This window comes from Rhamphochromis longiceps, linkage group LG17, assembly GCF_057381845.1.
Source record: "Rhamphochromis longiceps isolate RC_006_pf linkage group LG17, R_longiceps_female_GT1.1, whole genome shotgun sequence".
NCBI lineage: Eukaryota > Metazoa > Chordata > Actinopteri > Cichliformes > Cichlidae > Rhamphochromis > Rhamphochromis longiceps.
The window spans coordinates 20,581,437-20,608,065 of record NC_140573.1 but is presented as its reverse complement, the minus strand read 5'-3'; the positions used below and the strand labels follow the sequence as shown (position 1 = coordinate 20,608,065).

The window sequence follows — 26,629 nt, the reverse complement described above, 5'->3', positions numbered from 1 at the left end:
TCTGAAACCGAATATTCCGAGTTGGACAGTTTGGGGTTACTCAACCCTGAGTATCGTTTTTCACTCTGAGTTTTCTAAACCGGCTTCCTGAAATAGGGCCCAGGTCATAACTTCTTACCTGAAGCTCATTTCACCTGACAGTCGGACTGGCGGCAGCCTTGGGTCTCTCCACCTCCGCCTCCCCTTTCCCCCATCCACCTGCTGGCCTCCACCACTTGCTAATTTTACTGAATCTGTGAAAGCTCCACCGTAGCCACTACCAAACAATTGAGTTATTTTTACACGTCTGCCAGCATCTGTCCAATCCGCCACCTTTCACTGTTTACACAGTTACGGAAAAAAAAAACAACAACAACAAAACATCGGCCCATTTAAAAAGAAAAATTACCAGGCAAATGCCCGGTGGGCCGATGGCCAGTCCAGCTATGTTAGTAGCACTCCATCAATCAGCCTTTTATTGAAGAGCAGCTGCGCAGAAGCCACTAAAAGGTAAATAGTGCTTGTCAAACTAAAGACTCTCTGTGCCTCAGTGATTGTTGTGTTAAACAAACTTCAACTGCTCAATCACACGGTAGCATTTCAATGCTTTTAGACATGTAGATATGTTTAAGAAAACCTGCTGAAGTTCAAAGTGTACACATCAGAAGGGAGGTGAAAGGTGATTTACATGAAAATTGTATGAATGTCTAAGTATTTTAGAAATGTTGATCTGCTGGGATTTCCCCCCGAAGCCATCTCTAGGTTTTACAGAACAGAATGATCGGAAAAAGAGAAAATATCTACTGAGAGAGAGTTATCGGGGAAAATTCTAGTTGATGTCAGAGGAGACTAGCCAGACTGCTTTGAGGTGATGGGGAGGATACAGTTACTCAAATAACCACTTGTTACAACCAAGATGTGCAGAATAGCATCTCTGAACAACAGACAGATGCACTTTTCACATGAGATTTTCTTTAATGGAAAAATAAATTTAAATGCAGCGTCCCTCTCCAATCAAACTGCACTTGTCCACCAATTATCTTCAGCAACTCGTTCAGATAACAGCTGCTCCATATTCACAAGAATGCACAAAGAAGAGCAGAGGAAGACGAGAAAGGCTTTGAATGTTAAATGCTTTAATGGTCACAGACACCAGACAACCTGCAGCCACAGATGGGAACAGAAACCTCGTGTTCACACCTGCTCATCCCACAATACAAAGGAACAACAAATCGGTGATTTAACTGTTATTCATGGATAATGAAACACTGTCCCGGCCTCCTACACAAATCTAAACATCAGACAAAGTGGGGCAAAGGAGTGCGTGGGAGGAGTGACACATCCAAGCTTGCTTTTTACCTTTTTTTTTTTTTTTTTTTTTTTTTTTTTACACAGAATGACTAGTCATTAATAAGGAAAACAAAGACCACATCAGTCATTTTAACAGTCCTAACACTTAATGAGTAAATTCTGTCAATTTACCATTACATTTATTCGAAATAAAAGGGATAAATCATTTGCAGAATATTTAGATTTATTAACATGAAACTTTTAGCATTATTATAATCTGGTTGATTAAATACTTTTCCTGAGGCTTGACATTTTAGTTACATTTTCAGACAAAATGGTGAAACCACATGGGAGCACAGACTGTGCATCAGCTTTCAAGAAATTTAGTTTAAGGGGTTCATTATTATGACTGTAGTGTGCTGAAAATTTCACTCAATATTAAAATGGATTGGAGTTCTTTAGTGAACGAATGGAAAGAAATCCCATGGCTGCTTTCTTTCCAGATATTATTAAGATGAAAACATTGATACAGCTCTAATATCTCAAGATAAAGGCAATAGCTTTTATCTACTGAGGGGTAAAAATAAAACTTATTAAAGAAAAAGGGAGAAGCTGCCTTCAGTCTATTCAGTCACTTGAGCCGGCGAGAGCAGCGGACTCCGGGCTTCATAGTTTTCAGATCCCCGCTCTTTCGCTACTCAGGTTAAACATGATATATTAGTCACTCGGATAACATAAAAATGTAATTGTTTGGCTTTTTTCTTTGTTTTATTTGTTCCGGAGTAAATCGGTTTGGCTGAGATCAAAGTTATTAGATTAAATAAAACTTTATCAATCCATCGGGTGGGTTCCTCCGGGATTTTCACACAGCTGAATAAACGTTAAAGAGAAAACTGATTAAACAGAAGTGTCAGACGGTCGAGAATTTACGCCAGTGTCCAGTTATATTTTAGATAGCAAGGAGCAGACGGCCAAGTTTATTAAACTCCACCGACACAGCGGTGACGCAAATCTGAAGGCTAGACCGTCCCATTTCACAGCCTTGCACTTTCGGCCTTCTCGGTCTTTGAAGGACCCGGCCCACGTAGACCACGAGGGCCAGGTCCTCCGAAGGATGCAGCCGACGTTTTGGGACACAGCTTGGGTCTGCTCTCTGGGAACTCTGGTTTCCTCCTACAATCCAAAGATTTGCATGGGGGGTTATGTTAATTAGTTATTCTATACTGACTGCAGGTGCGACTGGTTATCTGTATCTCTGTGTTAGCCCTGTCGTGATCTGTCCAGGGTGTGCCTGCCTCCTGCCCTGTGATAGCCTCCAGCCCACCTAGATGGATGGATGGATGGATAGAAGGTTACAAATGATCTTCTTATGGCCTCTGACAGTGGACTCATCTCTGTGCTTGTCCTGCTAGACCTCAGTGCAGCATTCGATACTGTTGACCATAATATCCTATTAGAGCGATTAGAACATGCTGTAGGTATTACAGGTACTGCACTGCAGTGGTTTGTATCATATCTATCTAATAGACTCCAATTTGTTCATGTAAATGGAGAGTCCTCTTCACACACTGAGGTTAATTATGGAGTTCCACAGGGTTCAGTGCTAGGACCAATTCTGTTTACATTATACATGCTTCCCTTAGGCAGTATCATTAGAAGACATAGCATACATTTTCACTGCTATGCTGATGACACCCAGCTCTATCTATCCATGAAGCCAGATAACACACACCAATTAGTTAAACTGCAGGAATGTCTTAAAGACATAAAGACCTGGATGGCCGCTAACTTTCTGCTTCTTAACCCTTTACAGCCGGTCGGAGCGGGCACGCTCTGTTTTGCGTAACTATTTTTAAATCCCGGTAGCTCTGCAACCACGTAAGCTAGCGCAATAATTTTTTTTGCATATGAAACCGGAGGAGTTGTACTTACATCTGATGCCATCAGCTTGTCCTCGGTCACGGTTTCCTTCCACATAAAGCTTTGCAAAAACTGCATAAAAAGCGCTTGCAGGAACAAAAACATAATATTCCAGAAACACGCTGTGCCGATCCAATCAGCTGTTCATAACACTTCCTATGTTGGAATAGACGTCAGCGCGAACTTTTGCATTTCCGCCATTACCTGCCCGAAACCGGAAGTGACGTCATTTTCGCGGAAATATAGTCTTTTTTATGATCAGGGCCTCAGTGCATATACTGGTCTTTTTAAAAGTTATCTTTGACTTTATGACTTTCTGTGTCGTTTCTGGGATGATTAGGACTCATATTGCACTGCTGGAAATAGTTTATTTTGATGCACATGCTGCTTTTTTGCAAATTTGCAGTATAATATTTATTTTCGTTTTTCCTGCAGTGTATAAAAATTGGTGTATTTCAAAAATAAAACTATGAAGACACTCAAAATAAATTTCCTGTGGTGGGAAACTATTTTGTGCAACTTTTTTGTATTTACAGTTTTGAGGGATAAGCCTCTTAAATTTCTCTAACTACAAATATATGTTAAAAAAGCAAAAACGATTTTCAATTTTTTTGTAGTTTGACCTTTTTTGCAATTTATGTAATTACTATGCACTTAATGCATACATATTATTAAAATCTGGGCTATAATGGTTGTATTGATGTATAGCAACTTGAAATGCTCCCAAAAATGGCTCCACAGCAGGTAAAAATATAATATAAGCTCTGGCGGACTTGGTTCTATGGTAGGTCTTAAAGGGTTAATTCAGATAAAACTGAGGTTATTGTACTCGGCCCTGAAAATCTTAGAAATATGGTATCCAAGCAGATTCTTACTCTGTATGGCATTACCTTGGCCTCCAGTAACGCTGTGAGGAACCTTGGAGTCATTTTTGACCAGGATATGTCCTTCAATGCACATATTAAACAAATATGGAAGAACGCAGTCTTACATATGCGCAACATCTCTAAAATTAGAAATATCCTTTCTCAGAGTGACGCTGAAAAACTAGTTCATGCATTTATTACTTCCAGGCTGGACTACTGTAATTCATTATTATCAGGATGTCCAAAAAACTCACTGAAAAGCCTTCAGCTAATCCAAAATGCTGCAGCAAGAGTACTGACAGGGACTAGAAAGAGAGAGCATATGATAGGTTTGTAGCTTGTACCTATCCGCTGGAACGTTGAAGACAATATAATTACACTGCAAAGCAAGACACAAGTAGGCAAAGTTCTTCATGTTACTCGTGCACGGGAGAAAACCGGACAGACACCGCTCTCTCGTCTGACCCCAGTTGCTCTCGTCCGTTCTCCCGTACCACTGTTCTTTTATTGAGGTTACATGAATATGCATAGGTTCATTAACATATGACGTCTACATACACACAAAGAGTACCTTGCCTGTGTATGTGGGTGTGTGTGTGTGGGTGTGGGTGTGTGTGCGTGTTACTGCTGATCAAAGGGTTACATCCTTGGTCAGGAAGAGAGTAACCCTAGATGGTTCACCCTAGATAACACGATGAGGAAGTCCAACAGTTCATTTATAAACAAAGAGCACTTAGACTAAAACAGACATACGTGTGTTTGCTATACCATAAATCAATAAGAAAAGATAAACCCTCTCCTAGGGGGTATGTGATTTATAGCAGGACACTCGTGTAGAGGAATGTACACAGAGTTAATACAGACCTCTTTTAGGATGAGACATCCTTTCAATCTACCAATGATTATATACTTCTAAGCATATATAAGTAAATGTTTCTAAGCATAAATGACAATCAACAATACAAAATCTAACAGCATATTTCTCCTGTTTTGGCTTCCCTTCATTGGCTTCCTGTTAAATCCAGAATTGAATTCAAAATCCTGCTCCTCACATACAAGGTCTTAAATAATCAGGCCCCATCTTATCTTAATGACCTTGTAGTACCATATCACCCTATTAGAGCACTTCGCTCTCGCTCTGCAGGCCTACTTGTTGTTCCCAGAGTATTTAAAAGTAGAATGGGAGGGAGAGCCTTCAGTTTTCAGGCCCCTCTTCTGTGGAACCAGCTTCCAGTTTGGATTCAGGAGACAGACACTATCTCTACTTTCAAGATTAGGCTTAAAACTTTCCTTTTTGCTAAAGCATATAGTTAGGGCTGGACCAGGTGACCCTGAATCCTCCCTTAGTTATGCTGCAATAGACGTAGGCTGCCGGGGGATTCCCATGATGCATTGAGTTTTTCCTTTCCAGTCACCTTTCTCACTCACTATGTATTAACAGACCTCTCTGCATTGAATCATATCTGTTATTAACCTCTGTCTCTCTTCCTCAGCATGTCTTTTATCCTGTCTTCCTTCTCTCACCCCAACCGGTCGCAGCAGATGGCCGCCCCTCCCTGAGCCTGGTTCTGCCGGAGATTTCTTCCTGTTAAAAGGGAGTTTTTCCTTCCCACTGTTGCCAAAGTGCTTGCTCATATAGGGTCATATGATTGTTGGGTTTTTCTCTGTATCTATGAAGCGCCTTGAGGCGACTTATGTTGTGATTTGGCGCTATATAAATAAAATTGAATTGAATTGAATAGAACACCAAGATGGCAACAGTGAACTTTATCACTGTCTAAAACAGTACCACAAACTACTGGGTGATCTCACCAGAGGTGCATATGTCTGCATTAGACGTATGAAAATCTGAGCTTTTTTTGTGTTGTATTCATTAGCGGAAACCAATGAACCAATTAGCTGTGATTGTCAAACTTAAATTGTGTCATGTTTCGGCTGTGTGGCAGGCAGGAGAAGGACCCAAACGCAAACTCACTGGAGACAGGATTTAACTCAAAAGGGCAGCTTTTATTGCTGAACACAAAAACTCTACAAAATCTAAACTGGGAAGGCTAACAAAACACACAGGGAGCTACAGGTAAAAACACACAGCATGAGGGAGACTACGACACTGACAAAGAGAAACACAGGGCTTAAATACACTGGGAAGTAATGAGGGGAATGAGACACAGAAGGAGGGCACAGCTGGGAGAAATCAGGACTGACGAGACAAGCAAAGCAGGATGCATTCACATAAGACACGGACCTTCAAAGTAAAACAGGAAGTATCACACAGAGACGTGAACTTGACACAGTGGAGACAGCAACTAAGAAACACAGAGACAAACCATAAGGCAGAGGACTAAGAACCAAAATACACAGGGAAATACTCAGCTTGGAACACAAGAGACTAGACTAGAGGGAGTAACAAAAGACCAACCATGAGAACATAATGCACAATGCAGAGTGACAGACAACAAGAAACTCAAACATGCAAAGACACACAATTACACAGAACAGAGGGGACACAGAGAGACATGAAGGGCAAGGGATCAAAACTAGAAGCCATAGAATAAATCACACACAAGTACAAAAATACAAAAATCACAAAGAACTAAAAACGCTGGGTCAGGAGACCCAGGATCGTGACAAATTGTTTGAGTTTCTTACTTTACTTGAGTTGAATGCACTATTTAGATTTCCCTAAGTAATCATTTTGAAATGTAACATACATATTCAACATATTATGGAACTTTCACTTCTGGGTTTTGCCAATAAAAAAAAGACTAAACAACACAGATGGATATTATCTCTTATACTGTTAGTTCATCCAGGTAAAGAACGTTTGTCCAGTAATTGTAGTGACTTTATCTTCTGGGGCTGACAGGCCAGGTGGTCTTTGTTCGATACCTGCTCTCTTCTTTTTGTCCGATGTCAAACCTTTTCTTTTTTTCTGTTTGAGAGCGACAGCCCATGTCACAGGGGACACAACAATCACTGCCTCAGTTATTGCAGCTGTTACATCCTGGGAGGCTGTGGGAGTGTGTGGGCGTGGTGTTGTCTTCTCCCTCTCCTCCTCCTTCATTCTGGCCCCTCCCCTTGTCTCTCTCTGCCCCTGCCCTCTCCTATAGGCCACACCTGCTGCTCATCTGCTCTCGTTACAACCAATTACCCTCAGGGGTGATATAAGCTGGAGAAGAGCAGTGTGGAGGAGGAGGGAGAGGTTTCTGGTGGATTTCCTCTGTGCTGGTCAGAGTGTGCTACTGGCTTAGGTGTGGAACAGCCTGCTGCGTATCACCAGCCTTCTGGTGTGTGGCTCTTTGTAAGTAGTGTTTAACTGAGCAGTGATTGCCCATGAGTGACGGCGGCCTTCATTAGTTTGTGTGGCCTGCCTGGATATTGTTTGTTAGCAGCGTTGCTGTCTCTTTCTGTTGAAACCTTATTGTTGCTTTCTTTGTTGAGTGGTCATTACCACTTTGGGTTGACCTCCCTGATTTCTTATTAAAGCAGCGGTGCTGTCTCCTTTTGTTGTTGCCATTTATATGATTATTGAGGTGTTTGCCTACAATAAAGATCTATTTTATGTTAAATACCTCTGCCTGGCGTTCTTTTCATTCCACCTGGATCTAACTGTTACTGTCCCCCACCCTCATCGCCTAGACTTTTATGTGGGGACGTAACAAAGTGGGGGCTCGTCCGGGATCGGAATGAAAGGAATTGGGTTGATTACAAGTGTGAACAGGTGTTTGTGTGTTGTGTGAAGGTCGTTTGGCTAGCTGCTGCTCTCCACGGCTAGCACAGGGGAGTGTCTAGCTGAGCATTTGCTCTTCCTTCGGACACTCATTTTTTGTTTTGCCTTTTTTATTTTCGGAGCAAATCCGGGTGGGGATTAATTCTCTGTTGGGGGTAGGCTTGTCGGTGCCTGTGGCGCTTGATGATTTGCCTTTAAAGTGGCCTCGAGCCTGGTACGCTCCAGAAGCTAGGACAGGCTAGAGTCTGAGTAGGCAGGACTGGGGGGAGTGTGGGTAGAATTTTTTAATTGATGGTTGACTTGACACAACACATTTTTATTTCGCCTGTGTGTAGCCCTTTAGTGATTTGCTTGTGTTTTGCAGGCCGTTTTGAGTTTTCATGGCCACTTTTGATATTGCTGGGTTTACAGCAGAGCCGTCGCTTGCCCTGCTGGATGTTTGTAGGAAGAGGGATCTGCATGAGCTGGCTACATATTACGGGATCAGTGTCTCCACTGGTCTACGCAAACCCGAGCTGAAAGCCGCTCTGGTGTCCGGGTTGTTGGAGAAGAGGGTGGTTGTACTGCAGGAACCCCCGAGCACACCCGGTCCGGCTGGACCAAGTGCGGCGCCTCACGTTCCAGGCCAGGTTGTAGAACCATCAGTGTCTACACCTATGGACCAGGGGTTGCCCGAGGGGGGGCCAATGACGCTGCCCCGTTTTGATCCACTCTCCACCCAGTCATCAGAGGGTTCTAAGCAGGATGCTAGGCTCAAAATCCGTCTGGCTCATCTCCAGCTGGAGAAGGAGCAGCGTGAGAGAGAGTTCCAGCTGAAAAGGGAGATAGAGCTTAGGCGTTTGGACGCGGAACTTGCTAGGGAGGTTGAGCTGATGAAGGTGGAGGCAGAGACGAAGGTCAAGCTGCGACAGCTAGAACTCCAGCAGGCCTCCACCCCTCCTGTGGTGGCTTCGCTGTCACATACAGACGTTCAGTTTGATGTAGGAAGGAATAGTCGTCTGGTCCCTGCATTTCGTGACACTGAGGTGGAGATTTATTTTGAATCGTTTGAGCGGATAGCGACAGCCTTGCGTTGGCCGCGGGATGCGTGGGCCATCCTGCTACAGTGCAAGCTGGTGGGCAAGGCGCAGGAAGTTTGTTCCTCGTTGTCCACTGAATGCAGCTTGGACTACGACAAACTGAAAAGTGCAATCCTGTTAGCCTATGAACTAGTTCCTGAGGCTTACAGGCAGCGATTTCGGGGGCTGAAAAAGGTGCAGGGTCAATCCTTCCTGGATTTCGCAAGAGAAAAGAGTGTCCTCTTTGATCGGTGGTGTATGGCCTGTAAAGCTGCAGACCTAGCTTCGGTACGGGAATTGATTCTCATTGAGGAATTCAAAAACTGCGTCACCGAGCGGATGGCAGTATATCTGAACGAGCAGAAGGTCTCTACGTTGCAGCAGACCGCGACCCTGGCTGACGAGTTTGCACTCGTCCATAAAACCAGTGTTGTTAAGCATGAGCGACGCGACATACTAGCAAAGGCTAGCGGTGCTAGTGGTGAGCAAGACACAAGGAGAGAGGTGCCTGTGCCTCGTCCCAGGTCAGACCGGAAATGTTTCTACTGTTTTAAATCCGGCCATTTAATAGCGGACTGCGAGGCCAACAGGCGGAGACAGCCAGTTTCAACACCACGTAAACCAAAAGGGATAGGGCTGATTAAAAACGCTTCTTCTGGTAGTAGACCACTTAGCACTGAAACGCCTGACGAATGTTTTAAACCTTTCATTTTCAAAGGAGCGGTGTCACTCTCTGGTAAGCCTGGAGATGGGCGTACTGTGACCATTCTACGTGACACAGGTGGTTCACAGTCCCTCATACTGGCTAGTGCACTTGCCTTTGATGAAAAGACCGCCAGCGGCACTGATGTTATTGTTAGGGGCGTTGGAATGACTTATGTGCCAGCCCCCCTCCATCAAATTTGGGTGCAGAGTGACCTAGTAAGTGGCATTTTTCCTGTAGCTGTGTGTCCTTGTTTCCCGATTGATGGTGTGGACTTCATAATGGGCAATGACATTGCAGGCGGGAAGGTTTATCCTGCCCCAGAGGTTACAAAGACCCCTGACCCAAGCCCCTTTCCAGATGTTTTAAACCGGCAGCACCCGGATGTATTTCCCGTAGGTGTTCTTACCCGGTCACAGGCCCATCGGCAGGGAGAAGTGGTTGACTTGTCAGGGTCAGTGGTCGGCTCTATGCTGGGGATGGATGTGATGCCTTCTGAGGAGGGGGAGGTGGGTCCTGATGCCGAGGAACTGGCTCAAGAAGTGGCTGAGCCTGCTCCTGAACCCGCAGCCCCCCCTCTCCTCACACGGGAGGCCCTTATTATCACTCAGAAAGCAGACCCATCGTTAACCAAATGTTTTGCTGCCGTAGATGAGAGTGATCATCTGACAGGAGACAGGAAGCAGACATTTGTTGTATGTGATGGATTGCTAATGCGCAGGTGGACTTCAAAGCCAGGGGAGGACTGGAGTGTAGTCCAACAGATAGTGGTCCCGGCTAGTTTGCGTCAGCACGTGCTACAATTAGCCCATGACCATTCATGGTCAGGACATTTGGGGATAACTAAAACATATGACCGTATTCTGCAGCACTTCTTCTGGCTGGCGATGAAGGCAGATGTTGCGAAGTATTGTAATACTTGTCATACGTGTCAACTGGTGGGCAAACCAAACTGTGCCCCCCGCCCCACTATGTCCAATACCTGCTGTCGGTGAGCCGTTCGAGCATGTTTTGGTCGATTGTGTTGGTCCGTTACCAAGAACACGAGCAGGCAATCAGTTTTTGTTGACCATAATGTGTTTGTCCACGCGGTTCCCTGAAGCAATTCCTCTGCGGAGGGTCACCACTGCAAACATTACTAAGGCGCTAATCAAGTTTTTCACCACCTTTGGTCTTCCAAAAACAGTGCAAACAGACCAGGGAACTAATTTCTTATCTCGAGCATTTAAACAGACTTTAGCTTCCCTGGGCGTCTCTCATTCTGTGTCTAGTGCTTATCACCCAGAGTCGCAGGGTGCACTTGAGCGTTGGCACCAAACACTTAAGGCCATGCTAAAAAAGTACTGCCATGACACGGGCAGAAGCTGGGATGAGGGTGTCCCCTTTGTACTGTTTGCAATACGCAATGTTAAGCAAGAGTCCTTAGGATTCAGCCCAGCTACACTTGTGTTTGGCCGCGAGGTGCGGGGCCCGCTAAAGATGTTGAAAGAGAGGTTCCTTAGTGGGGGTGTTCCAAAAACTAACGTGGCAGATTTTGTGAAGACATGTAAGGATCGTTGGCAACGTGCTACCTCATTAGCAAAAGAGGCCCTGTGTACTGCCCAGGCGTGCATGAAGACGTGGCATGACAGAAAGGCTGTGAAAAGGCATTTTCAGGCTGGGGACAAGGTTTTAGTGTTGCTACCGGTGCCTGGTTCTGCTCTTACGGCCCGTTTCGCAGGACCGTACGTCATAGTGAGGAAAGTGTCTGAGACAGATTATGTTCTCAGTACCCCAGAGAGCAGGAGGAAAACACGCCTATGCCACATCAACATGTTAAAACCCTACCATGATAGGGAAACCCATGAGACTGTTGCCAGTGCGGCAACCTCCAGCTCTGTCTCCGCCACCGTGCTGAGTGTAGAGGCCAGTGCTGACGACGATCTGCATATACTTTCTGAGGGACAACAGTGTGGACGGTTGGCGAATTCAGCTTACGTAGCCGAAGTAACGGCCCACTTGTCTCATCTGTCCCCTTCACAATGCGAAGATGTGCTTAATCTACTGCACTCCTACCCCTCTCTCTTTGGTGATGTGCCCTCGCGTACAAATGTTTGTGAACATGATATCGATGTTGGGGACGCAACCCCAATCAAACAGCACGCGTACCGCTGCCCTATGGGAAAGCGCGAGGTGATGAGGAAGGAGGTCAGTTATCTAGCGGAGAATGGTTTGGCGAAACAGAGTCGCAGCCCTTGGAGCTCTCCATGTTTACTTACGCCCAAATCTGGTGGCTGATGCACTCTCACGCAGTGCATAGTGATGAGTTTCTTCTGTGTTTTGTATAGTGTGGATTTAGGGTGGGGGGAATGTTACATCCTGGGAGGCTGTGGGAGTGTGTGGGCGTGGTGTTGTCTTCTCCCTCTCCTCCTCCTTCATTCTGGCCCCTCCCCTTGTCTCTCTCTGCCCCTGCCCTCTCCTATAGGCCACACCTGCTGCTCATCTGCTCTCGTTACAACCAATTACCCTCAGGGATGATATAAGCTGGAGAAGAGCAGTGTGGAGGAGGAGGGAGAGGTTTCTGGTGGATTTCCTCTGTGCTGGTCAGAGCGTGCTACTGGCTTAGGTGTGGAACAGCCTGCTGCGTATCACCAGCCTTCTGGTGTGTGGCTCTTTGTGAGTAGTGTTTAACTGAGCAGTGATTGCCCATGAGTGACGGTGGCCTTCATTAGTTTGTGTGGCCTGCCTGGATATTGTTTGTTAGCAGCGTTGCTGTCTCTTTCTGTTGAAACCTTATTGTTGCTTTCTTTGTTGAGTGGTCATTACCACTTTGGGTTGACCTCCCTGATTTCTTATTAAAGCAGCGGTGCTGTCTCCTTTTGTTGTTGCCATTTATATGATTATTGAGGTGTTTGCCTACAATAAAGATCTATTTTATGTTAAATACCTCTGCCTGGCGTTCTTTTCATTCCACCTGGATCTAACTGTTACTGTCCCCCACCCTCATCGCCTAGACTTTTATGTGGGGACGTAACACAGCACAACCACTGCTTTTGTCTCCTAGCCTCATTCCAGGGAAACACTTTGGAAAGTTGTGCTTTTTCAGGCTTCAGTCTCAGTAACTTTTGCTTCAATTTCCCGAGTTCCTAAAATTTCCTGCTTTGTTTATTTGCTACAACATTTACCTAAAGGCAAATAGGTCTTCTGTAGATAAATGTCAGTGGGACAGTGCGCTGATTCCAAATTTAGACTCATTCTGATTCACTGACCAGTACACAGTGGTAAGAATAAATTTGGGCAATAAGTATCAGTTTCATGGATCTGATGGTCTTACATCAGTGTGAGTGAATCAAAAAAACTGTTTTAAACCCTGTACAAATCAGCTATGTGACCACAGGAATGCAGAGGAATGGTTTTTGGAAAACAGGAAAAGCACTGGTGAATGCTTCAAATGACCATCTTATGGGCTCTGCCAGTGGACTCAACTTCATGCTTGTCCTGATGGTCACACCTGATGACCTCAACATTTTCATACACAGACTAAAGTATATTGCTGATATTAAAGGAACTGCAAGGATTTTTTGTCAACGGGACATTTTCTTCAACACACACACATCAAATTCAAGAACTCTTTTCTTCCATCTGTGCAATATTACTGACATTAGAAATATCCCATCCCAGAGCAATGGGGAAAAGCTAGTTCACATTATTTCTTTTTTGAGGTTGGACTATGGTAACTCATTATTATCAGTGTTCTAAAAGCTTAGAGGAAAAGCCTTTATTGGTTCAAAATACCCAACAGGAAAAAAAACAGCATCAGACATTGCAGTCCATGCACCCCCAAACAGCAAGTAAAAAGCTTTCTAGCAGCTGTAAGATGTCTGACTCCTCTTCACAGGAGCCAAAAAAGATGACAGAAAGAGGAGGCCAGTGTTGGTGGATGGGTCAATAAAATGTCAGACATTGACAATGGGAGTCAGATATTTCCCTAAGCGGGGCTAACTCTTATATGTCTAACAGTAACTTTTTTTTAAAAAAAAAAAGAGGAGACTGGAAAAATTCATGAAAATATTAATAGGTTAAACATCATAATGCTTTCCTGTTAGTTGTTTATGAAAAATCTTTGGTTCCATTAACGGTTTATTGTAAATGTGTTCAGTAAATGTCAGAACAATTTGGTCATTAAAATTTGTAATTTCTTCTGTTCAAGTGGTTGGTAACATTTCAAAATAAGTGGTGAGTCACCTGAGCAATGAAAATACAACTGATACTACCCATTATGTTTGCTTTTTGCTTTGTGTTGTGATGTGTGGGCTCAAAATTTAAAGTACCTGTCTACAATGAGTCACAATCAAACAATCAGTCAATCATTGAGGCTTCAGTACACATCTCATTTACAGAAGAAAATAAAAATCAGAGTGAAGGAGCTTTGGCAGAGGAAGTCTCAGTCTGACAAATGTTGTCTGTGTGTTGTTCCTGGACTTAAACACTCAGATACACACCGTCTGCAACAGAAGTCATTGCTCTTTACTTCTTCCTCTTCAGCCTTTTATACTGGTGAACTTTAAACCCTTCTCTTCCTACAATCCTCCTGTTCTTTTATATTTACTGTCATTCATTTGCAATACAGTGTTTCAATCTGTTTCCTTTCTTCTTGCACAGTGATCTGTTATCTTCTGTCATGTTTTCCGATGATAGTAACGATAAAAGTAGTAGTAACACTCACTATGGCCTTAGCCATAGACTGTCTAGAAACGACATCATCCAGTGGCTTTGATACATTTTGAAGTCTCATCGTAAGCGTTTTGGTTTTGATCTTGAAGGTGGAAGTTAGAGCAGAATCCTAAGATATCAGCTAAAGCTAGCAAGCTGCATTAGCAAGCTACATCCATTAACAGTGTATAAGCCTATAAATGATATTAATTGATATACTGTCACTAATTAAAACATACTACATAATTAACTAATAGTTCACTTACCAAGGCTGCCCAGTCTGGTTAGCAAGTGGTTTCTGAACATTTCGGAAACTTGCTAGCATCACATTAGTTGCAAAGAATGCTGCACCAATACCCTCCTTCCTTTGCTTTGGACATTATCAGATTATTGCTGTTGCTCATAATTTCCATGGAAGATACCAACTTTTCTGCAAACACTAAAAATGCTGAAGAGCAAAATGCAAACTGGAAATGGAGAATTTTGGCCTTTTGTAAATGTGTTGTTTGCACTGTAAGGCACAAAGTCCTCCCTTTTCGGTTTGCTTTGCTCTTGCAGAAGTTGGACTACATCTCAGAGAGCAAACAGCAAATGCAGCTTAGCAGCTTAATGCAAGCTGTAACTGACGCAAGCAATCTGTTAGCAAACAAAGCAAATACACAAAGGTTTTGGTGTAGCACTCTCTTTGCGGCTAATTTCCCCCATGTAGTTATAGCCGGCAACCTCCAGCAATCACTCATCAACCAATCGGGTAATACACATATCTCCCTAGTGACTGAAGGTTGCTGACCAGTTTCCAGGCCTTAGATTACTGCATTACTGTAAGTAACAGAAATATCTCCCTGCCAAGCACTGGGTATACACTGTGTGTACAATTGTTAGGCAAGTGGGTGTAATTTTTATGCACATTTTCCAACTTCAAGCTGTATAAACTTGAGTGCTTATTGGATTTAAGTATATCAGGTGATCTGTATGTGTGGCCTACGGAGATCAACACTCTATATAAAGGTGTGCATAATTATTAGGCAGCTTCTCTCCCCCAGGCAAAACGGGCAAAAAAGAGATTTAATAGACTCTGAAAAGTCAAAAATTGTAAAAAGTCTCCCAGAAGGATGCAGCACTCTTGAAATTGAGAAGATATTGGGGCGTGACCACAGAACCATCAAATGTTTTGTTGAAAATAGCCAACAGGGTCGCAAGAAACGTATTGAGAAAAAAGACACAAGTTAACTGCCAAAGATTTGAGAAGAATCAAACGTGAAGCTACCAGGAACCCATTGTCCTCCAGTGCTGCCATATTCCTGAACTGCCACCTACCCAGAGTGTCCAGAAGTACAAGGTGTTCAGTGCTTAGAAACATGGCCAAGGCAAGGAAGGCTGAAACCCAACCACCACTGAACAAAACGCACAACTTGAAACGTCAAGGCTGGACCAAGAAATATCTGATGACAGATTTTTCAAAGGTTTTATGGACTAATGAGATGAGAGTGACTCTTGATGGACCAGACGGATGGATCAGTAATGGACACAGAGCTCCACTTTGACTCAGACACCAGCAAGGTGGGCTACTGGTATGGGCTGGTATTATTAAAGATGAGCTTGTTGGACCTTTTCGGGTTGAATATGGCCTGAAAATCAACTCCAAAACCTACTTCCAGTTTTTAGAAGACACTTTCTTCAAGCAGTGGTACAGGAAAAAGTCTCCATCTTTTAAGAAGACCATGACTTTTATGCCAGACAATAGTCCATCTCATGCATCGAAGTACTCCACTGCATGGCTAGCCAGTAAAGGCCTTAAGAATGAAAAGATAATGACATGGCCCCCTTCCTCCCCTGACCTAAACCCTATTGAGAACCTGTGGGCCTTGCTTAAATGGGAGATTTACAGTGTAGGAAAACAGTACATCTCTCTGAACAGTGTCTGGGAGGCTGTGGTTGCTGCTGCACAAAAAGTTGATCATCATCAGATCAAGAAACTGACAGAGTCCACAGAGGATGCCATCGCCCACGTCCTACACACCACTCTCAGCCACGTGGATAAGAAACAGGGTAACTATGTGCGAATGCTGTTTGTTGATTACAGTTCAGCGTTTAACACAATAGTGCCCTGCAGACTGTTCACAAAGCTGAGGGATCTGGGACTTAACAGCCGTCTGTGTGCATGGGTGTTGGACTTCCTCACTGGCAGAACTCAGGTGGTGAGGGTGGGCAGGTGCTTCTCCAACAGCATCACCATCAACACAGGAGCACCTCAGGGATGTGTCCTCTCGCCACTGCTCTACTCCCTCTACACTTCAGACTGTGTGGCCACCCATGGCTCCAACACCATTGTGAAGTTTGCTGACGACACAGTGGTGTTGGGTGCCATCTCCAACAACGATGAGGCGGCCTACATGGATGAAGTGAAGAATCTGGCATCGTGGTGCCAGGACAACCACCTCCAGCTGAACGTCAGCAAGACCAAGGAGCTGGTGGTGGACTTCAGAAGGGGTCAGCACAGAGACTACAAGCCCATTATCATCAATGGAGCTCCAGTGGAGAGGGTGCAGTCCTTCAAGTATCTTGGTGTCCACATCTCCTCAGACCTGACATGGGCTGCCCACATTCAGGTCCAGACCAAAAAGGCTAGGCAGCGCCTGTATCACCTACGACAACTGAGGAAGTTCAGGGTCTCTCCAAAGATCCTCAGGATTTTCTATACAGGCGCTGTGGAGAGCATCCTCACACAGAACATGACATCGTGGTTCGGGAACAGCTGTGTGAAGGACCAAAAAGCTCTCCAGAGAGTGATCCGTACAGCAGAACGCTGCTGCAGGATTGCTCTCCCCCGCTTCAGGACACCTACACCAGGAGATGCCGGACTAGAGCAGCGCAGATACTGAAGGACCCGTTCCATCCTGGCAACAAACTGTTCCAACTTCTGCAATCTGGTAGAAGGTTCCGCATCTTCCGGGCAAGGACAGAGAGACTCAAGAGGAGCTTCTATCCCCAAGCCATCCGTGCCCTAAACACACACACCCGCCCTCTCACATCATCTATAATTGACTGAGTCAGGACTCTTCCAGACACTAAACCAAGGCACAATGTACATTTCAATTCCTTTAATTTTAAATATGTTTATATTGTCTATCCTGTAAAATAGTCAGATATCTATTCATATTAATGTACAGAATTCACCTGCTTGCTGCTACTACTGCACATTCACCCAGTGTATATACTATATGTGTGTATATATATATATATATATATATATATATATATATATATATATATATATATAATGTTCTTCCTCTACACCCCCCCCCCCCCAATTTTTGCACATGTCGAGGAGCGTGTCAGGCTACATTTCACTGTGTGTTATACTTGTATAACTATGCATGTGACAAATAATAAAGAACCTTGAACCTTGAACCTTGAGTCCATGAATGGAAGGCTTGTGACAGTTATTGAAAAGAAGGGTGGCTGTATTGGTCACTGATATTTTTTATTTATTTTTTTTGACATGTCAGAAATGTTTATATGTACATTTTGAGTTGTTTTATTATTCTCACTTTAACATTTGCAAATAAACTAGTGAGATGGGAAAATGTTCGTTTTTTTTCAATTAGTTGCATAATTGCACATATATATATTCTCTTAAAGACAAAACCTCACTTTTACATTCTTAAAAATTTAGGTTTAGGTTCATTAACATTTTGGATTGACCGGGAGCACCGTCCTTGATCCATAATGAAATTAATCCTCAAAAATACAACTTGCTTAATAACACAAAGTGTACAATGTGTACACACCACTATCCTGCTGGGTCTTATGTATAACACACCTCTTCAGGTCTCCCTGTTCATAAATTCATTCACCTATTCAGCTAAATTAAAATTTGTCTGAAAACACATGGGTCTCACAGCTAAAATGAAAAATCAATGCGATGTGTTGTAGGAGCATAGAAGCCGACATCCCCTCCCGATCATTTCAGTTCCATACCCCCAAACAATATTGAAATAGCCTCACCGTCACACATTTAGCATCCTGTTTATCACATCACAGTCCAGTCAATAAAAGCCTCTTTAGGCTGTTCGTCTCACTGGAGTGTAAATGATGTGAGGAGATGTTCTGAACTCAGATGCTCTGAATGAAGGTGAATTTATTTCAGAACAATTAGACAGTAGACAGTGAACACAGACAGTAAGACTATGGAGGAACATGTTTTGGAGACTTGAAGAGGACATGGCTAATTGATTCTGATGGGATGAGGGTATTAAACCAAAGCAATTATGAAATGGAGAAGATGAAAAAGAAAGAGGAGGTGAAGGCAGACAGTGTTACATAAATCATCATGTTACACATGAAGAAAATAATTGCGAAAGTTTTCTTTGACAAATACAATCTTTTTGCCTCCCTTCCTCCTGTTTTCCATCTGCAGCCAGTATCATCAGTCCAGACTTAATGTTAATGTTAATGTACCCATATCAATTGTTATGACAGAGTGTCAGTGGCATTCATGGCTCCCAGATAATGACTGCTACTGATTTTCATCATGCTCAGACTTTTCTCCAGGCTTTTAACAAATGTCTGGATATCTTTTTCAAATGACCCAGCTGATCATTTAATCAGAATCCCTCCTGCATATCTCCTAGGTGAGCTGGTTCTTTGTTACTGTTCTGCAAATACTTCCATCATTTTTGTATATTCTTCTACTGATTCATCTCTTTTCTCTCCACCTCCTTTCCCTGTTGATCTCCCTTCATTGTCTGCTCTCTTGCATCTTTGCTTCTACCTTGTCTTCTGCAGTTCTAGTTTTATTCCCATGTCTGTCTTTTTTGGGACAAACTAAAAAGGGCTGGCTGGTCTGAGCATTTCAGAAGCTGCTGATCTGCTGGGATTTTCCCACACAACCATCTGTAGGGTTCGCAGAGGGAAAATATCAATTGAAGGAAATGCAAGAGTCCAGGGGAGAATGGCATGACTTCTTTGAGCTGATAGGAAGACATTCATTCATTATAATCTCTTAATTCACAGCACATCAAACAGTGAAGCTGTCATGGTCCCTGTGCCTGCCCAGCCGGCCTCACAAGGCTACACTTGTGTTTTTGCTTTTTCTCTTTCTCCCCTACCTCTCTGCCTGGGCGGAGCTCACAGCTGGCTCCCGCCCTTGGCTCACACAGCTGTTGGCGATCAGCTAATTACCCATCTACTATTCCTAGGCTGGGTCACAGATCCTCTCATCACTGGATGATTGAGCTACTGACGTTAGTCTTTCTTTTGGTCTTATACCTTTACGCCCTACCTTCGTGATTTGTGAGTGATTTCTCCCTTTCCTGTTCCAGTTTATCTTCCCGCGGTACGGACGTGTGTGAGTCGGATGTGAGGACGTGAGCGAGCGTGAGAGAAAGAGAGAGCCTTCCCCTAATCCCCTGGAACCCTGGACTTTCCCCGTCACTGTATATATTATTGCACTGGTGTGTAAATAAATCGTGTTCTGAGATGTCAACCTGCTCTGCGCTTGAGTCCCTGCTTTCAGTTTGTGACAGAAGCAGACGGGCTAAAGGAGCAGAAGACCACACCTGGCACTGCAGGATAATGTATCTCGACCCAAATCCTGGTGTCTTGAACATGACACTGAGTTCAGTGTACTCAGACGTTGTGGAACAGAGGAATGTTTCTTGCACCTTGTTGAATCTGAGCCATGAAGAATTATGGCAGCTCTGAATGCAAAAGGACATCCAACCTGATATAGACTACTTGCACTAGGGCATGTGACGTATTTCCGTTTCCAAATAGTACCGCTTGTGCGTTTCCGGTACGTTTGCTTATCTATCGGTAGCTATGCTAATGTCGCTTCAGAATGAGTATAAAAAGGAAAGTAATATAAGATGGCGCCGGTGAGGTCGGCTGCCGTCACAACTGCTCCGACCACTTTTTCTTTGTCTTTGCTTTTTAAGTTAGTTTTCAGCGTTTCTAAATCGGCAAAATCATCACCATTGGGTACATTAGGTATGACAGTGACACTCTTGTTTCTATTGGTATACAATGTACTCACAATTCGAAGTTTTTAACTCCGGATCCGAGCTGGCCGAGTGAGATCTCGAGGGAGAACAAAGGGAAGCGGCGGCGGCCTAGAGGGAAGCGAGCCGGCGTCAGGAACAGGCTGAGAGCTCGTGCACACCGCACACCTCTGCCTAGCATCCTGCTCGCCAACGTCCAGTCACTGGAGAACAAGCTTGACGACCTCAGGGCCAGGATAAAGTTCCAGAGAGACATTCGGGACTGCAATCTCCTCTGCTTCACCGAGACATGGCTGAACCCAGCGGTGCCGGACCACGCCATCCAGCCGGCCGAGTTCTTCTCGGTTCACCGCATGGACAGGACACGGGACTCGGGGAAGTCAAGGGGAGGCGGCGTGTGTTTAACCCTTTAAGACCTACCATAGAACCAAGTCCGCCAGAGCTTATATTATATTTTTACATGCTGTGGAGCCATTTTTGGGAGCATTTCAAGTTGCTATACATCAATACAACCATTATAGCCCAGATTTTAATAATATGTATTCATTAAGTGCATAGTAATTACATAAATTGCAAAAAAGTGCAATAAACTACAAAAAAATTGAAAATCGTTTTTGATTTTTTAACATATATTTGTAGTTAGAGAAATTTAAGAGGCTTATCCCTCAAAACTGTAAATACAAAAAAGTTGCACAAAATAGTTTCCCACCACAGGAAATTTATTTTGAGTGTCTTCATAGTTTTATTTTTGAAATACACCAATTTTTATACACTGCAGGAAAAACGAAAATAAATATTATACTGCAAATTTGCAAAAAAGCAGCATATGCATCAAAATAAACTATTTCCAGCAGTGCAATATGAGTCCTAAGCATCCCAGAAACGACACAGAAAGTCATAAAGTCAAAGATAACGTTTAAAAAGAGCAGTATAGGCCCTGAGGCCCTGATCGCAAAAAAGACTACATTTCTGCGAAAATGACGTCACTTCCGGTTTCGGGCAGGTAATGGCGGAAATGCAAAAGTTCGCGCTGACATCTATTCCAACGTAGGAAGTGTTATGGACAGCTGATCGGATCGGTAAAGCGTGTTTCTGGAATATTATGTTTTTGTTGCTGCAAGTGCTTTTTATGCAGTTTTTGCAAAGCTATATGTGGAAGGAAACCGTGACCTAGGACAAGCTGATGGCATCAGATGTAAGTACAACTCCTCCGGTTTCATATGCAAAAAAATTTTTTGTGCTAGCTTACGTGGTTGCAGTGCTACTGGGATTTAAAAATAGTTACGCATAACAGAGCGTTCCCGCTCCGATCGGCTCTAAAGGGTTAATGGTGAACAACAACTGGTGCAACAGTGCGAACGTTGTTCCTCTCACACGCTCCTGCACACCAAATCTGGAACTACTGTCCATCATGTGTCGTCCTTTTTATCTACCTCGGGAATTTACATCGGTCATTGTAAGTGCCGTTTATATTCCACCACAAGCGGACACGGTCACCGCCTTATGCGAGCTGCATGAGGCACTCACACAGCACCAGACACAACACCGGGACGCTGCGCTTATTGTGACGGGGGACTTTAATAGCGCCAACCTCAAACGCGCAGCGCCAAACTTTTATCAACACATCACCTGCCCCACCAGGGGTGAAAGGACACTGGACCACTGCTACACTACGGTCAAGGACGGCTACAAGGCACAATCCCGCCCCCCGTTTGGCAAATCTGATCACGCCGCCATCTTCCTCATGCCAAAATACAAAGAAAGGCTGAAACAGGAAGTTCCGGTTCAGAGGAAGGTCGCGCGCTGGACGGATCAATCGGTGGCCGCGTTACAGGACGCACTCGATGACGCAGACTGGGGCATGTTCAGAAACAGCTCCGACGATGACGTCAACGTGTTTACGGAAGCGGTTGTGGGATTCATCGGGAAACTAGCGGATGATACCGTGGAGACAAAGACTATCACAACGTTTCCCAACCAGAAGCCGTGGGCGGATAAAACCATCCGCGACGCTCTGAGATCCCGCACCGCTGCCTACAACACGGGACTCATGACGGGGGACATGGACCCGTACAAAGCCGCGTCATATAACGTGCGGAGGGCGGTGAAAGAGGCGAAGCAGCGCTACGGGAGGAAACTAGAGTCACAACTCCAACAGAGTGACTCTAGGAGCCTGTGGCGGGGACTAAGGACAATAACGGACTATAAAGCACCAACAACCGGTATGACGAACGCGGCCGTGACTCTGGCAGACAAGCTGAACACTTTCTATGCTCGCTTCGAGGCTGCAGCTAAGGTCTCCAACAATGCTAGTGTTAGCGGCGCTAACGGCTGCAGACAGGAAGATACTGCCAGCACCGGAAACGTGCTCGTCATCTCCGAGCATGAAGTAAGGAGAGCCTTCAAGAGAGTGAACACCAGGAAAGCAGCAGGACCAGACGGCATCCCAGGTCGTATCCTCAGAGACTGCGCATACCAGCTAGCTCCTGTGTTCACTGAGATATTCAACATCTCTTTATCTCAGTCGGTGATCCCCACATGCTTCAAAGAGTCCATCATTGTTCCTGTCCCGAAGAAACCCCACCCTGCTTCTCTCAATGACTATCGCCCTGTAGCCCTCACCTCAGTAGTGATGAAGTGCTTTGAACGCCTGGTCAGAGACTTCATCATTTCTTCACTACCAGACACACTGGAACCACTACAGTTCGCTTACCGTCCAAATCGTTCCACAGACGATGCCATCTCTCATCTCCTCCACACATCACTCACTCACTTGGACACTAGAAGGGGGAATTATGTTAAAATGCTCTTCATAGACTACAGCTCTGCATTTAACACCATAATTCCCTCCACACTCACCACCAAGCTGGAGCATCTGGGACTCAGCTCATCTATGTGTCAGTGGATCTCCAACTTCCTAACTGGCAGACCACAGGCAGTAAGGATGGGCGGACATGTCTCAGCCTCCACCACTCTCAGCACTGGAGCCCCCCAGGGGTGTGTTCTGAGCCCCCTGCTGTACTCTTTGTACACATATGACTGTGTGGCCACTACCAGCTCCACCACCATCATCAAGTTTGCTGACGACACCGTCGTGGTGGGCCTGATCTCTGATAACAACGAGACGGCCTACCTGAAGGAGATTAGGAATCTGGAGAACTGGTGCCAGAGGAACAACCTCCTTCTAAACGTCAGTAAGACAAAGGAGCTGATAGTGGACTTCAGCACTAAGCAGGAGAGGAACTACCAGACCCCCGTCATCAACGAGTGCCCAGTGGAGAGAGTGGACAGCTTCAAATACCTCGGAGTTCACATCACGCAGGACCTGTCATGGTCCTGTCACATCAACACTGTGGTGAAAAAGGCCCGACAGCGTCTCTACCACCTCAGACGCTTGAGAGACTTCCAACTGCCCTCCAAGGTGCTCAGGAACTTTTACTCGTGCACCATAGAGAGCATCCTGGCGGGAAACATCTTAACCTGGTTCGGGAACAGCACCATGCAGGACAGACGAGCTCTAGAGAGGGTTGTGCGGTCAGCTGAGCGCACCATCCGCTCCGAGCTCCCTGACCTGCACTCAATCTACAGCAGGCGGTGCTGGACCAAGGCCAGGAAGATCGTGAAGGACCTCAGCCATCCCAACAACAGACTGTTCTCTCTGCTGAGGTCAGGAAAGCGATTCCGCTCCCTGAAGACCAACACAGAGGGACTGAGGAGGAGCTTCTTCCCGCAGGCGATACGGTCTCTCAATCACACCACCACACAGTACTGACCCACACATACAGTTCTTACACAGGACTTTCTGGACTTTGGTTTTGCACAACACTGGTCACTATATTCTTCATTTCCGGTTAATACTTGTACAGCTGCTGTTATTGTGTATATATTTATTTATATTTAGATTTCTTCATACATTCTTATATAGTTCTATATTGTGTATTTTGTTGTACAGTTATTTTATTTTCAACTTTAATTTATATATTTTATCTTATTCTTCCCAGTTAAATTTACCCTTCATTCTAATTTGTGTTGTACAGTTATTTCATTTTTAACCTTAATTTATATTTTATTCCTTCCTAGTTAAATTTACCCTTTTTAATTTTTCATATTTATTTCCTATCTTATTCATAGCCTTTTCCTTTTTTGTTTTCTTTAGGTCACGAGCAGTTGTCCAAGCATTTCACTACATATCGTACTGTGTATGACTGTGTACGTGACAAATAAAAATTTGAATTTGAATTTGAATTTGAAAGTATTTAAAACAGAACATTTTCAAAAACAGGAGAAGAAATACTCCGAGCATTGCTGTGTCCCACTTTGTTCAGCTTCAGCCAAATTTAACGGCATACTAAGTTTTCATGCCTTTCCGACCCATTCCGACTTGAGAAGACAATGGCTGGTAAATATACGCCGGGATCATTTCACGATCACCTCTCACACCAGGGTCTGCTGCAGACACTTTGCCAGTGATCAACTCATAGAGCCAACAACCCTCGATGGTCGAAGGCGGCTTATTAAAGGTGCTGTACCAACACTTTTTGAGTGGAATGGCTATAAAGTTGAACCACCGCGGCGTAGTGTTTGGGAGAGAACGGAGCGACGCCCTGAACTAGTTCCTCCTGACGATCAAGAAGAGCACAGTCTTACAAGAGATCATGATGTCCCTGAGCCATCTGCATTGGACATATCTGCATCAGCTGCAGAAGACCTGTCCAAAGACGTGGAGACTCTGAGGAAGGAAATACAGGAGTTACGTGTCCAGCGAGAATTTGGGTTACAGCGTTTTGCTGGCTCCGACACTGACATCCGATTCTATACCAGGTACATCTAAGTTCTATTCAAGCTAACTGTTTAAAATATACCAAGGTCACCATCAGTTAAATTTCGAAAGTTTTTCCAGTCTTAATGAAAACAAAATAGAAATTTACTTTTTCTCTGCTGATTGTATGTTTTATGTAGATGCTTTAGTATTTAAACAATATCCTAATGCTACAGGTAAAATACAACACCAAATACTCTTAATCAGACTATTTTATACAGCATTCCATTAGCATATTTGTCACAGTTCACATTATTTTTATGTCAGTGTGTAATGTTAATTAATGATTGACATGATGCATGTCTCTCTCGTGAATAGATTTCCAAGCTATGATCATTTGATGGCATTCTGGGTTTTGATTGAGCCTTGCATCTATAAAATGATCCGGGTTTCAAGAGCCAAGTCAGCTGCCAATCGGAACGAAGAAGTGTTGACACCTGCACGCACATCAACAGTAGGTTTATGGGTTTGTTGGTAGTTAGTACTAGAGGTGTAATGTTATTGTATTTATGTACAATAACATTACTTTATGTACAGTAGCATACATACACAGGTGTATGTATGCTAGACTCAGTATCCTTTACATACATACACCTGTGCACTACAGCACCTCATTGTTTACCCCATGGTACAGTATGGTATGCCTAACCATTACAAAACATTTAGCCAAGAAAAGAATAATTTTACTAGTTCATAGCTTAAGGAGTAACATTTTCCCTTTTGTTTTCACCTTCCAGAGGCAGCTGCTACAGCCAATTGATGAGTTTTTTCTTTTCCTGGTTTTTCTGTCAGTTGGTTTGAAGGAGAGGGACCTGGCACACCGATTTAACATACACCAGTCCACAGTGAGCCGCATTATTGCAACATGGACAAATTTTCTTGCCACTGCACTGGGGTCTCAGTGCATCTGGCTTACACGTGAAGAAGTGCAAGCTTACCTCCCTGAGGAATTCAAAGATTTCTCAGACACCCAGATGATCCTTGACTGTACAGAGCTGAGGTGTCAGACACCATCCTCACCACTTCTCCAAAGTGAAATGTACTCTTCGTACAAATCCCACTGTACGATGAAAGCCCTGGTTGGCATAGCTCCACATGGTCCAGTGACATTCATCTCTAATCTGTATGCTGGTTCGGTTAGTGACAAGGAACTATTCAAACAATCAGGCATTGCTGAGAAGTTGACTGAAGACATGGCAGTGATGGTAGATAAGGGCTTCCTAATCACTGATTGTTGTAAATGCAAAGTGTACTGCCCACCTTTTCTATCTAAGCAGAAGCAGATGCCAGCATACCAGGTTAAGGAGACGCAGGCCATAGCCAGACTCAGGGTACATGTGGAGCGAGTCATTAGGAGGATCAAACAGAACAAACTTTTTGATAGCATCATTACCATGTCACATGTTTATAATATCAACCAACTGTTTGCAGTGGCATGTATGCTGTCAAATTACCAGAACACAGCATTAGTTAAAAAATGGGTTAAGTGAGACAAGATGGATTTTTCCCAAGACACCAGTGCCAGTACAAGTAACTTATGGAAAATGACCTGCAGCTGAGGCCACTACAG

At 44.2% G+C, this 26,629-nt stretch overlaps 1 protein-coding gene across 1 annotated transcript; it reads left to right on the top strand.

Moving 5' to 3' along the window:
• Positions 1–24,441: 24,441 nt before the first annotated feature.
• LOC146649642 (uncharacterized) lies at positions 24,442–26,560 on the top strand. Its single transcript, XM_085387529.1, has 3 exons — positions 24,442–25,061; positions 25,378–25,513; positions 25,797–26,560. Exons 1-3 carry the CDS (start codon positions 24,442–24,444, stop codon positions 26,547–26,549), a joined length of 1,509 nt encoding a protein of 502 aa, XP_085243655.1. The 3' UTR covers positions 26,550–26,560.
• The last annotated feature ends 69 nt before the right edge of the window (positions 26,561–26,629 follow it).

Excerpts from the sequence above, each read along its gene's own strand:
- LOC146649642 (XM_085387529.1), top strand. The coding sequence starts at position 24,442 with ATGACTGTGTACGTGACAAATAAAAATTTGAATTTGAATTTGAATTTG. Across the intron at positions 25,062-25,377 it reads GACATCCGATTCTATACCAG|ATTTCCAAGCTATGATCATT; the intron begins GTACATCTAAGT and ends TCTCGTGAATAG. Across the intron at positions 25,514-25,796 it reads CACCTGCACGCACATCAACA|AGGCAGCTGCTACAGCCAAT; the intron begins GTAGGTTTATGG and ends TTCACCTTCCAG.